At 42.3% G+C, this 12785-nt stretch overlaps 1 protein-coding gene across 2 annotated transcripts in view; it reads right to left on the minus strand.

Annotated features, from left to right (window-relative positions):
- Positions 1-12785, minus strand: part of SYT10 (synaptotagmin 10) — a 145590-nt gene that overhangs the window by 12190 nt on the left and 120615 nt on the right. For both annotated transcript variants that reach the window (XM_040435818.1, XM_040435810.1), the window contains one exon: positions 2661-2781. In XM_040435818.1, the coding sequence (XP_040291752.1) occupies positions 2661-2781 (121 nt within the window). The remainder of the gene's footprint in view (positions 1-2660; positions 2782-12785) is intronic.

Below are 12785 nucleotides of genomic sequence, written 5' to 3' on the forward strand. Positions count from 1 at the left end.
TTTACCTTTCTGTCGCGAGAAAACACTCACAGGATTGCTTGTATAAGTAAAAGCGTGCCAAAGTTATTACCACATAAAGTGATACATGTCAGATTTGCAAAAATATACTTTGTCAGGAAAGTCACTGTCCTGAAGGGGGTAAATAGCCATGTACATCCACATATTTATTTATTATATCATGCAGGATGTTTTGATCTTTCTCAGTGATTTTTTTGGTTTGTAGTAACAACTTTAATGACTTGTCATAAAGTTAGTGCCCCCCATTGATGAGTAGAGTCCTGCAGTGAAGCTTCAGATAACCCCATGTGGCAATACTACCAGAGGGTGAGGTGTTTTGTTTTATTACTGTACAATTAATCTAATATGAAAAATTTAGAGGGAGAAAAATGGATAATTGGGCACAATTTGGCTGTTTTCACATAGGGCTCTTTCACACGGGAGTCATGTTTTTTGCCCGGTTAAGATGCGGGTGCATTGCGGGAAAATGCGCGATTTTTCCGCGCGAGTGCAAAACATTGTAATGCGTTTTGCACGCGCGTGAGAAAAATCGACAAGTTCGGGTTTGGGTTAGGTGTTCTGTAGATTGTATTATTTTCCCTTATAAAATGGTTATAAGGGAAAATAATAGCATTCTTAATACAGAATGCTTAGTACAATAGGGCTGGAGGGGTTAAAAAAAAAATAAATAAATTTAACTCACCTTAATCCACTTGTTCGCACAGCCAGGCTTCTCTTCTGTCTTCTTTCTTCAGGACCTGGGTAAAGGACCTGTGATGACGTTACTGTGCTCATCACATGGTCCATCACATGATCTTTTACCATGGTGATGGATCATGTGATGGACCATGTGATTACCAGAGTGACGTCACCACAGGTTCTGTTCCTACAATCAGCAAAGAAGGAGACAGAAGGAGATGCCGGCTGCGCGATCAAGTGGATTAAGGTGAGTTAAATTATATATTTTTTTTTAACCCCTCCAGCCCTATTTTACTATGCATTCTGTATTCAGAATGCTATTATTTCCCCTTATAACCATGTTATAAGGGAAAATAATAATGATCGGGTCTCCATCCCGACCGTCTCCTAGCAACCGTGCGTGAAAATCGCACTGCATCCGCACTTGCTTGCTGCCTTGCATCTGGTGGCATTAGAGGCAGAGCTCGTTAAGAGCTCATTTTCGTCATTCTTCCCAGAATTCCAGAGGAGCACGTATGACCTATAAGTCTCCTCACGACAATTAAGGCGCTCTCTCCCCAAGGAGAAATAGTACCCCCCAAATGGGAAAACCTTTAAACACCTCTAAGGACCTGCTTCATAGTCCCTCAACTGAGCAATTCTCAAGCTCTTATGTTTTCTCCATTGTAAAATGGGAAAGGGACAGGAAAATTGAAGATGAAAGAAGAGAATGGGAGTAAGAGGGTTAAAGTGGTAAGGAAGACAAGATTTTTGAGGCGAAAGAGCCAAAACTAAAGAGGCAAAGGAAACATAAGACAATTAAAAGGGGCCATTGAAGGGAAGAATAAAATGGAGAGATTCAGAAAAGGAAGAAATGGAAAAGAAATAGAAAGAGGAGACCGAGAGGTAGGAGAAATGGAAAACATGCCAAGGGAAAGAAAAAAAAAAATTATGACATGGAAATGATAATACTAAGAAATGTCAAAAGAAATGCATGAGAGAAGGAAAGGCAGCTGGGAAATAAGAGAAAGGGGACGGAGGATCATGTAAGCAAAGAAAGGGGAAAAGGTACTAACAAAATGGGAAAGAAGATGGAAGGATAGGGAAAATTAAGGAAATGGAATGGAAATGTGGTTGGGGAGAAGCGGGAAAGGGAAGAAAAAGATAATGGAAGCTAATAAAATTGAGAAAGGTGGAAGAAAAGGGGAAAATGGAAAGAAGGGTAAAGGAAAAAGAAGAATGGAAAGGAGTGAAAGAAAAGAAATAGGAAAAGAAATGAAAGATATGGTAATTGGAAGGAATGAAACTGGAAAAAAAATTAGGGAAAAAGACATGATGAAGGAAGGGAGGAAAGAAGCAAGGAAGGAAGGAAGAGAAAAAAAGTAAAGAAAATGAAAAATATAAGAAAAGGGGCTGGGAAGAAAGGGAAAAATAATAGAAGTGAAAGGAAGGTAGAGGTCAAATGGAAAGTAAATAATAAAGAAATGCAAAGAGAAAACATAATGAGCAAGGGAAGGAATAGGGGAATGACAAGACATGAGTAAATAGCAACACATTTTTTTTTTTTTTTCATGTGGACATGGTGACAATCTGTGCAGAAGTTATAGGGGTTTTCCAGTCCTCTTACTGGACTGGAAGACCCCTATATCAATATCTGATTAGAGGGGGTTTGACACCCCTGCCGACCAGCTGTTCTGCAGTAGCTCAAGCGTAGTAGATGGCGCTAGTTTCTCCAGAACTTTTTCCTGTGAAGTGAATGAGAGAAGTACTACAGTAACCAGCTCCGTCCACAACACACCACAGACAGAGCTGTAGCTACAGTGCCGCAGCTACTGAAGAACAGCTGATTGGTGTGAAACCCCTGCCCATCAGATATCGATGGTCTATCTGAAGACAGGACATCAATGTGAAAGGATCAGCAAACTGCTTTAATAACAAACATCACCATAATCTTCATTTGACAGATATTTTCACGAATGACATACCAGATGATCCTGTAATGTCCATCGCCTTTAGGTTCCGACACTTGATAACAGTTAGAGTCATCCTGCCAGCAGTGGGCAGATAACAGAGGGAATACATGATTTCTCCAAGGTCAACACTTTCCTAAAAAAAGAAACAAAAACTTTAAATACACATTCACTGGGTAGCCCATGCAGGTGACAACAACATAATGTACGTATTACATTCATTGAATGCTTCTTTCTCAATCCCAATGAAGACGATAAGCAATGGTCACAATCGTCCCCATTATACTGGTTGTACATAAAAAAACTAACTTTAAAATATTTTAAAAAGTGCTGCATTTACATACTGTAGAGGGCATTATCTTTCTGTATTTACACCTATACTGACAAATGTACCTATGGCAAAATATTAAAGGGAGCCTGTCACCAAGAAAATATAGGGCAATCTGCAGGCAGCAGGTTATACAGCAGGAGGAGCTAAGCAGACTGATATATAGTTTTGTAGGAAAATATCCAGTATAACAGTATTTCATTCATTTAAATTTCTAATCATTCTAGGCTTTAAAGTTGATGAGGCAGTCCTATCAGTGATTGACAGCTATCTCTATGAACAGTCATATAGGGAAGGCTGTCAATAACTGATAGGACCGCCTCCTTGACTTTAAAGCCCAGAATTAAGAGGAATCTAAAAGAATATACTGAATTGTTTCCCATAAAACTATATATCAATCTGCTCAGTCTCTCCCTTTAAAAACTTTATAATAAATGAAAAAGTTTACCCATCCCCCAGTCAGAAATTTCCTATACAGCGCATTTGGAAAGTCTTCAGATCCTTTCACTTTTTTCATGTTTTGTTATCTTGTGGCCTTCTGCTAAAAAAAATCTGTTTTTCCCCATCATTCTGCATTCAATATCCAATAATGACAAAGTAAAAATAAAAGAATGTTTGCTAATTTATTGAAAAGGAAAACCTAAAGTCTTGCATTGACATACAGTACAGACCAAAAGTTTGGACACACCTTCTCATTCAAAGAGTTTTCTTTATTTTCATGACTATGAAGGCTTCAAAACTATGAATTAACACATGTGGAATTATATACATAACAAATAAGTGTGAAACAACTGAAAATATGTCATATTCTAGGTTCTTCAAAGTAGCCACCTTTTGCTTTGAATACTGCTTTGCACACTCTTGGCATTCTCTTGATGAGCTTCAAGAGGTAGTCCCCTGAAATGGTCTTCCAACAGTTTTGAAGGAGTTCCCAGAGATGCTTAGCACTTGTTGGCCCTTTTGCCTTCACTCTGCGGTCCAGCTCACCCCAAACCATCTCAATTGGGTTCAGGTCCGGTGACTGTGAAGGCCAGGTCATCTGGCGCAGCACCCCATCACTCTCCTTCATGGTCAAATAGCCCTTACTTTCAAAGTTTTCCCAATTTTTCGGCTGACTGACTGACCTTCATTTCTTAAAGTAATGATGGCCACTCGTTTTTCTTTACTTAGATGCTTTTTTCTTGCCATAATACAAATTCTAACAGTCTATTCAGTAGGACTATCAGCTGTGTATCCACCTGACTTCTCCTCAACACAACTGATGGTACCAACCCCATTTATAAGGCAAGAAATCCCACTTATTAAACCTGACAGGGCACACCTGTGAAGTGAAAACCATTTCCGGGGACTACCTCTTGAAGCTCATCAAGAGAATGCCAAGAGTGTGCAAAGCAGTAATCAAAGCAAAAGGTGGCTACTTTAAAGAACCTAGAATATGACATATTTTCAGTTGTTTCACACTTGTTTGTTATGTATATAATTCCACATGTGTTAATTCATAGTTTTGATGCCTTCATAGTCATGAAAATAAAGAAAACTCTTTGAATGAGAAGGTGTGTCCAAACTTTTGGTCTGTACTGTAAGTATTCAGAACCTTTACTTAGTACTTAGTTGAAGCACCTTGGCAGCGATTACAGCCTCCAGTCTTCTTGGGTATGATGCCACAAGGTTTGTACACCTGGATTTTTGGGATTTTCTGCCACTCTTCTCTGCAGATCCTCTTAAGCTCTGTCAGGTTGGATGGGGACTGTCGGTGGACAGCCCTTTTTAAATCTCTCTAGAGATGTTCAATTGGGTTCAGGGCTCTGGCTGGGCCACTCAAGGACATTGATAAAGTTGTCCCTAAGCAACTCCTATGTAGTCCTTGCTGTATGCTTAAGGTCATTGTCCTGTTGGAAGGTGAACGTAGACTGAGGTCCAGAACTCTGGATCAGGTTTTCATTAAGAATATCCCTGTATTTGCTCCATTAAGTTTTCCCTCTACTCTGACCAGTCTCCCTCTGTCCCAGCCGCTGAAAAACACCCCCACATCAAGTTGCTGCCACCACCATGCTTCACTGTAGGGATTGTATCAGCCAGGTGATGAGCAGTGCCTAGTTTCCTCCAGACCACACACAGTCTGAGAGTCCTTTAGGTGCTTTTTGCAAACTTTCATGTGTCTTTTACTGAGATGAGGCTTCTTTCTGGCCACTTTTCCATAAAGTCCAGACTGGTGGAATGCTGCAGAGATGGTTGACCTTCTGGAAGTTTTCCCCATCTACACACAAGATCTTTGGAGCTCTACCAGAATGACCACTGGGTTTTTGGTCACCTCTCTTACCGAGGCCCTTCTGTCACGTAGGTAAGGAAATGTGCAACCGCTAAAGAATGGCCCCCAAATGAGTAACAGTCCCTTTCCAAAATAAGTGTACAGGACCTAAGAGGGGTAGTCATACAAAACCAAGTCAGAACAAGACGACAAGGACCAAATCGGAAGACAAAAGTGAACCAGAAACTATCCAAAGTCTAAAACAGGCGGTAACGTCAAGACCTAAAATAGAGACAAAAAAGTCAGATATCAGGAAGGGTCAGCACTGGGAGTCACATCAAAGGCAAAATCGTTGGTCAGAGGCAAAGTCAAAAAGTGAAAATTCAATGTCAGAAATCCAAAAATCCAAGGAATACAGCAAGGGATGTATGTGAGATATACAGACCAACCACAGGTGACTGTGGCCAGCAGATGATTGTTAAAATAACTCTCTGTTAGGAGGCAAAAATGCCGGCTTTGAGCCTGATTGACCGAGCTTCCCTGCATACTGATTGGCCAACCAACCATGCTGGTTGCCACGGCGACGTCCCTGCTTAGAGATACGTCACAACCCTTATGTCAGCATGCACGAGAGCCTACATTGAACCTGATTGGCCCAGTGTCCCTGCACACTGATAGCCCGACCAGCCCTGGTACAGTGATGGTGTGATGACCACAGTGCTGCAGAAGAGGCCAGACTCGCTGTGGGAGCATGGCCAGGTGGGTACAAGGCACTTTCTACCCAGATTACTGAGTTTGCTGGGATGGCCAGCTCTAGCAAGAGTCCTGTTTCCATTTAAGAATTATGGAGGCTACTGTGCTCTTGGGAACTTTCAGTGCAGCAGAAATTTTTTTGTACTCTTCTCCAGATCTTTGCCTCCACACATTCCTGTCTCTGAGCTGTACAAGCAGTTCTTTCTTCCTCATACTGTAGCTTAGTTTTCGCTCTGATATGCCCTGTCATCTGTGAGACCTTATATAGACAGGGGTATGTCTTTCATGTCTAATCAACTGAATTTAGCACAAATGTGAAAACATCTCAAAGATGATCAAGTACAATTTGAGGCTCCATTACAAGTGTCCTAGCAAAGGCTCTGAATACTTATGCCAATGTGAAAATTAAATAGTTTTTTCCTTTTTTTATTTTTATTTTTTAAATTTGCAAACATTTCTAAAATAATTTTTTCACTTTCTCATTATGGGCTATTGATTCCAGATCGATTGGGGAAAACTTTTATGTTTTTTTATATTTATTTTAGCAAAAGGCTCCAACAAAAGGTTAATAAGTGAAAGTGCACTGTAACTACCAAAAACTATCCTTAACTATCCTCTCGGGGGTAAGGTGGTATCCAATGTTCTTGTTAAAACAGAAAATTTCAATCAGGTGTAGATTCCTAGCTTTCAGGCTTCCAGCATGATGATCAGGTTTAAAGGGCATCTGTCAGCAGATTTGAATCTATGAAACTGGCTGACCTGTTACATGTGCGCTTGGCAGCTGAAGGCATCTGTGTTGGCCCCATGTTCATATGTGCCCGCATTGCCGAGAAAAATGTATGTTTTAATATATGCAAATGAGCCTCTAGGAGCAACCGGGACGTTGCCGTTACACCTAGAGGCTCTACTCTCTCTGCAACTGCTATGTCCTCGGTACTTTGATTGACAGGGCCAGGCAGTGCAAATGTCATCACGCCTGGCCCTTACTTCTCCTAAAGTCTTGCGCTGTGCTGTGTGTTTTAGTATCCAGCACAGACACAGTACAGGAAAGAGGCTTGCAGTAGAGAAGAGAACTGCAGGCGAGCCTCTTTCCTGTACTTCGCCGGATATGGAAGTACATGATGTAGCAGGAGACTTTATGAGAAGTCAGGGCCAAGTGTAATCACATTTACACATGTCTGGCCCTGTTAATCAAAGCACAGTAGGAGCGGCAGTTGCAGAGAGAGCAGAGTCTCTAGAAGTAAAGGCAATGCCCCCATTGCTCCTAGAGGATAATTTGCATATATTAAAACATAATTTTTCTCAGCAATGCAGACACATATGACCATGGGACCAACACAGATGCCTTCATCTACCAAGCGCACATGTAACAAGTCAGACAGTTTCATAGGTACAAGTCTGCTGACAGATGCCCTTTAAATATAGTAAAACCGAGAAAAAACATATTTAATTCCTTTAGCTGAGACATTTCTGTTAAATTTTCTCCTTGTCAAACAATTAAACAGATAATCCAGATACTTTTAAGGGATTTTTACTGGTATGAAAGTGATATTAAGCCACATGCTAATCAGCATGCATCCTCCCCATCCAATCAGCCATTCCAATAATCAGGAAAACTCCTACCGCAATACTGCAGTGCACGCAGTGTGGATAATCCTCTTTGATTAAATGGTGATTTATATTCCCCCAGGTTAATACACTGCAGATATTATTCTATGTACAGACCATTTATTAGGATTGAAATGTTTAGGTAGAATGCTCAGAATAAAATGGGAACTCAACTATATATATATATATATATACACACACACCATATCTTTCGCCCTATAAGATGCACCTAGGTTTTAGAGGAGGAAAATAAGAAAAAAATATTTTTCATTAGACCTCAGATCAGACCAGCAATAAGACCCCAAATGTTAATAAGCCCCTAAATCAGATCTCAGATCAGACCCCAATCTTAATAAGACCCCAATAAGACCTCAGATAAGACCCACAATCAGACCCCAATGTGAATGACCCCCAGTCAGACCTCTGCTTATAGCTCCAATATAAACAAGACCTCAAATGAGCCGCCCATGTCTCAGATCAGCCCCTAGCCATATATCAGCCCCCAGCCATCAGCCCCATCCTCCTATCAGTCCCCAGCCATCAGCCCCATCCTCCTATCAGTCCCCAGCCATCAGCCTCCTATCAGCCCCCAGCCATCAGCTTCCTATCAGTCCCCAGCCATCAGCCTCCTATCAGCCGGCAGCCACGAGCCTCATATCAGCCCCAAGCATCAGATGTGCCCCCAGCCATCAGCCTCAGAGCAAATAAAATGTAAAAAAAACACTTACCTCTCCTGCTCCGGACCTTCCCGCCCGCTCTCTCTCTTCTTCCTACTCTGGCTGTGCTGTGACCCGATATGCACAGCGTGAGGTCAAAGAGCGCCCTCATGCTGTGCGCAGCTACAGCACAGTCGACAGCAGAGGATCAGGAAGTGGTGAGTACAGAGCCTTTACCTCTTCCTGGTTCCCTGGTACTAATGAGCGCTTCCATAATGGAACCGCTCATTAGTATTGTCCCAATAAGATGCAGTGACATTTTCCCCTCACTTTGTTAGGGAAAAAAGTGCGTCTTTTGGGTTTTGAGGTAAAACATATGGTATATATATATATATATATATATATATATATATACACTGCTCAAAAAAATAAAGGGAACACAAAAATAACACATCCTAGATCTGAGTTAATTAAATATTCTTCTGAAATACTTTGTTCTTTACATAGTTGAATGTGCTGACAACAAAATCACACAAAAATTTTAAAATGGAAATAAAATTTTTCAACCCATGGAGGTCTGGATTTGGAGTCACACTCAAAATTAAAGTGGAAAAACACACTACAGGCTGATCCAACTTTGATGTAATGTCCTTAAAACAAGTCAAAATGAGGCTCAGTAGTGTGTGTGGCATCCACGTGCCTGTATGACCTCCCTACAACGCCTGTGCATGCTCCTGATGAGGTGGCGGACGGTCTCCTGAGGGATCTCCTCCCAGACCTGGACTAAAGCATCTGCCAACTCCTGCACAGTCTGTGGTGCAACGTGACGTTGGTGGATAGAGCGACACATGATGTCCCAGATGTGCTCAATTGAATTCAGGTCTGGGGAACGGGCGAGCCAGTTCATAGCATCAATGCCTTCGTCTTGCAGGAACTGCTGACACACTCCAGCCACATGAGGTCTAGCATTGTCTTGCATTAGGAGGAACCCAGGGCCAACCGCACCAGCATATGGTCTCACAAGGGGTCTGAGGATCTCATCTCGGTACCTAATGGCAGTCAGGCTACCTCTGGCGAGCACATGGAGGGCTGTGCGGCCCTCCAAAGAAATGCCTCCCACAACTTTACTGACCCAATGCCAAACCGGTCATGCTGGAGGATGTTGCAGGCAGCAGAACGTTCTTCACGGCGTCTCCAGACTCTGTCACGTCTGTCACATGTGCTCAGTGTGAACCTGCTTTCATCTGTGAAGAGCACAGGGCGCCAGTGGCGAATTTGCCAATCTTGGTGTTCTTTGGCAAATGTCAAACGTCCTGCACGGTGTTGGGCTGTAAGCACAACCCTCACCTGTGGACGACGGGCCCTCATATCACCCTCATGGAGTCTGTTTCTGACCGTTTGAGCAGACACATGCACATTTGTGGCCTGCTGGAGGTCATTTTGCAGGGCTCTGGCAGTGTTCCTCCTGTTCCTCCTTGCACAATAGCGGAGGTAGCGGTCCTGCTGCTGGGTTGTTGCCCTCCTACGGCCTCCTCCAAGTCTCCTGATGTCCTGGACTGTCTCCTGGTAGCGCCTCCATGCTCTGGACACTACGTTGACAGACACAGCAAACCTTCTTGCCACAGCTCGCATTGATGTGCCATCCTGGATAAGCTGCACTACCTGAGCCACTTGTGTGGGTTGTAGACTCCGTCTCATGCTACCACTAGAATGAAAGCACCGGCAGCATTCAAAAGTGACCAAAACATCAGCCAGGAAGCATAGGAACTGAGAAGTGATCTGTGGTCACCACCTGCAGAACCACTCCTTTATTGGGGGTGTCTTGCTAATTGCCTATAATTTCCACCTGTTGTCTATCCCATTTGCACAACAGCATGTGAAATTGATTGTCACTCAGTGTTGCTTCCTAAGTGGACAGTTTGATTTCACAGAAGTGTGATTGACTTGGAGTTACATTGTGTTGTTTAAGTGTTCCCTTTATTTTTTTGAGCAGTGTATATATATATATATATATATATATATATATACAGTGGCGGAAATAATTATTTGACCCCTCACTGATTTTGTAAGTTTGTCCAATGACAAAGAAATGAAAAGTCTCAGAACAGTATCATTTCAATGGTAGGTTTATTGTAACAGTGGCAGATAGCACATCAAAAGGAAAATCGAAAAAATAACTTTAAATAAAAGATAGCAACTGATTTGCATTTCATTGAGTGAAATAAGTATTTGAACCCCTACCAACCATTAAGAGTTCTGGCTCCCACAGAGTGGTTAGACACTTCTACTCAATTAGTCACCCTCATTAAGGACACCTGTCTTAACTAGTCACCTGTATAAAAGACACCTGTCCACAGAATCAATCAATCAAGCAGACTCCAAACTCTCCAACATGGGAAAGACCAAAGAGCTGTCCAAGGATGTCAGAGACAAAATTGTAGACCTGCACAAGGCTGGAATGGGCTACAAAACCATTAGCAAGAAGCTGGGAGAGAAGGTGACAACTGTTGGTGCGATTGTTCGAAAATGGAAGGAGCACAAAATGACCATCAATCGACCTCACTCTGGGGCTCCACGCAAGATCTCACCTCGTGGGGTGTCAATGGTTCTGAGAAAGGTGAAAAAGCATCCTAGAACTACACGGGAGGAGTTAGTTAATGACCTCAAATTAGCAGGGACCACAGTCACCAAGAAAACCATTGGAAACACATTACACCGCAATGGATTAAAATCCAGCAGGGCTCGCAAGGTCCCCCTGCTCAGGAAGGCACATGTGCAGGCCCGTCTGAAGTTTGCCAATGAACACCTGAATGATTCAGAGAGTGACTGGGAGAACGTGCTGTGGTCTGATGAGACCAAAATAGAGCTCTTTGGCATTAACTCAACTCGCTGTGTTTGGAGGAAGAAAAATGCTGCCTATTACCCCCAAAACACCGTCCCCACCGTCAAGCATGGGGGTGGAAACATTTTGCTTTGGGGGTGTTTTTCTGCTAAGGGCACAGGACAACTTATTCGCATAAACGGGAAAATGGACGGAGCCATGTATCGTGAAATCCTGAGCGACAACCTCCTTCCCTCTGCCAGGAAACTGAAAATGGGTTGTGGATGGGTGTTCCAGCACGACAATGACCCAAAACATACAGCAAAGGCAACAAAGGAGTGGCTCAAGAAGAAGCACATTAAGGTCATGGAGTGGCCTAGTCAGTCTCCGGACCTTAATCCAATCGAAAACCTATGGAGGGAGCTCAAGCTCAGAGTTGCACAGAGACAGCCTCGAAACCTTAGGGATTTAGAGATGATCTGCAAAGAGGAGTGGACCAACATTCCTCCTAAAATGTGCGCAAACTTGGTCATCAATTACAAGAAACGTTTGACCTCTGTGCTTGCAAACAAGGGTTTTTCCACCAAGTATTAAGTCTTTTTTTTGTTAGAGGGTTCAAATACTTATTTCACTCAATGAAATGCAAATCAGTTGCTATCTTTTATTTAAAGTTATTTTTTCGATTTTCCTTTTGATGTGCTATCTGCCACTGTTACAATAAACCTACCATTGAAATGATACTGTTCTGAGACTTTTCATTTCTTTGTCATTGGACAAACTTACAAAATCAGTGAGGGGTCAAATAATTATTTCCGCCACTGTATATATATATATATATATATATATATATATATATATATATATATATAATTTCTGTTTCTTGTCTGTTCTTTGTGCATAGCTGGACACTGTATACCATACAGGACCCTAAAGAAGTTCTTGTCCTCATCATAGAAAGTGCTTCACAGTTTCCAGGATCTATAACTGACTGTTATGTGTAAGGACTTGTTTTATCTGTCTTGGCTATCTGCTTATTTTTCTTAAAGGGGTATTGCCATCTCAGATAATGGGAGCATATCGCTAGGATATGTCCCCATTGTCTGTTAGGTGCGGGACCCACACCTACACCGAGAAAAGAGTGGTAAGGGTGGTGACCGGAGGACCCACAGAAGTGAATGGGAGAGCACCACGTTTGCGCAAATAATTCTATGGGGCCTACGGAAATAGCCGAGCCAGCGCTCGACTATTTTTGGCGGCCCCATAGAAATGAATGGAGGCTGGCTGCACATGCGCAGTGCGCCCTCCACAACTTTTAGGGATCCGTTCTCGATGTAGGTGGGATCCGCATCTATCAGACAATGGGGGCATATACTATGCCCCATTGTCTGACATGGGAATACTCCTTTAAGGCCTCATTTTCTCTTATCTTGGGATGACATTTTAGAGTTTTGGAACCAATTACAATTTTCCAAGTTGGACTCAAGTTACAACGGTTTCAACATACAATGGTCATCTAGAAACCAATTAATATTGTAACTTAAGGGATCTTTGTATTTTTTTTTTTATAACCCCACCCTGACCTATTTGGAGATCCATCTATCTATCTCGAATAAAAATGATAAAAATCAACTAAAAAATTTTTTTAGACGTCGGTCTTAATAAACCCCTAAGCTGACAGTGCTGAAGTTATGGAGAGGCGCACTCTTCTTCATAACTTCAGCGGATG

Source organism: Bufo bufo, chromosome 1, assembly GCF_905171765.1.
Source record: "Bufo bufo chromosome 1, aBufBuf1.1, whole genome shotgun sequence".
Taxonomy (NCBI): Eukaryota; Metazoa; Chordata; class Amphibia; order Anura; family Bufonidae; genus Bufo; species Bufo bufo.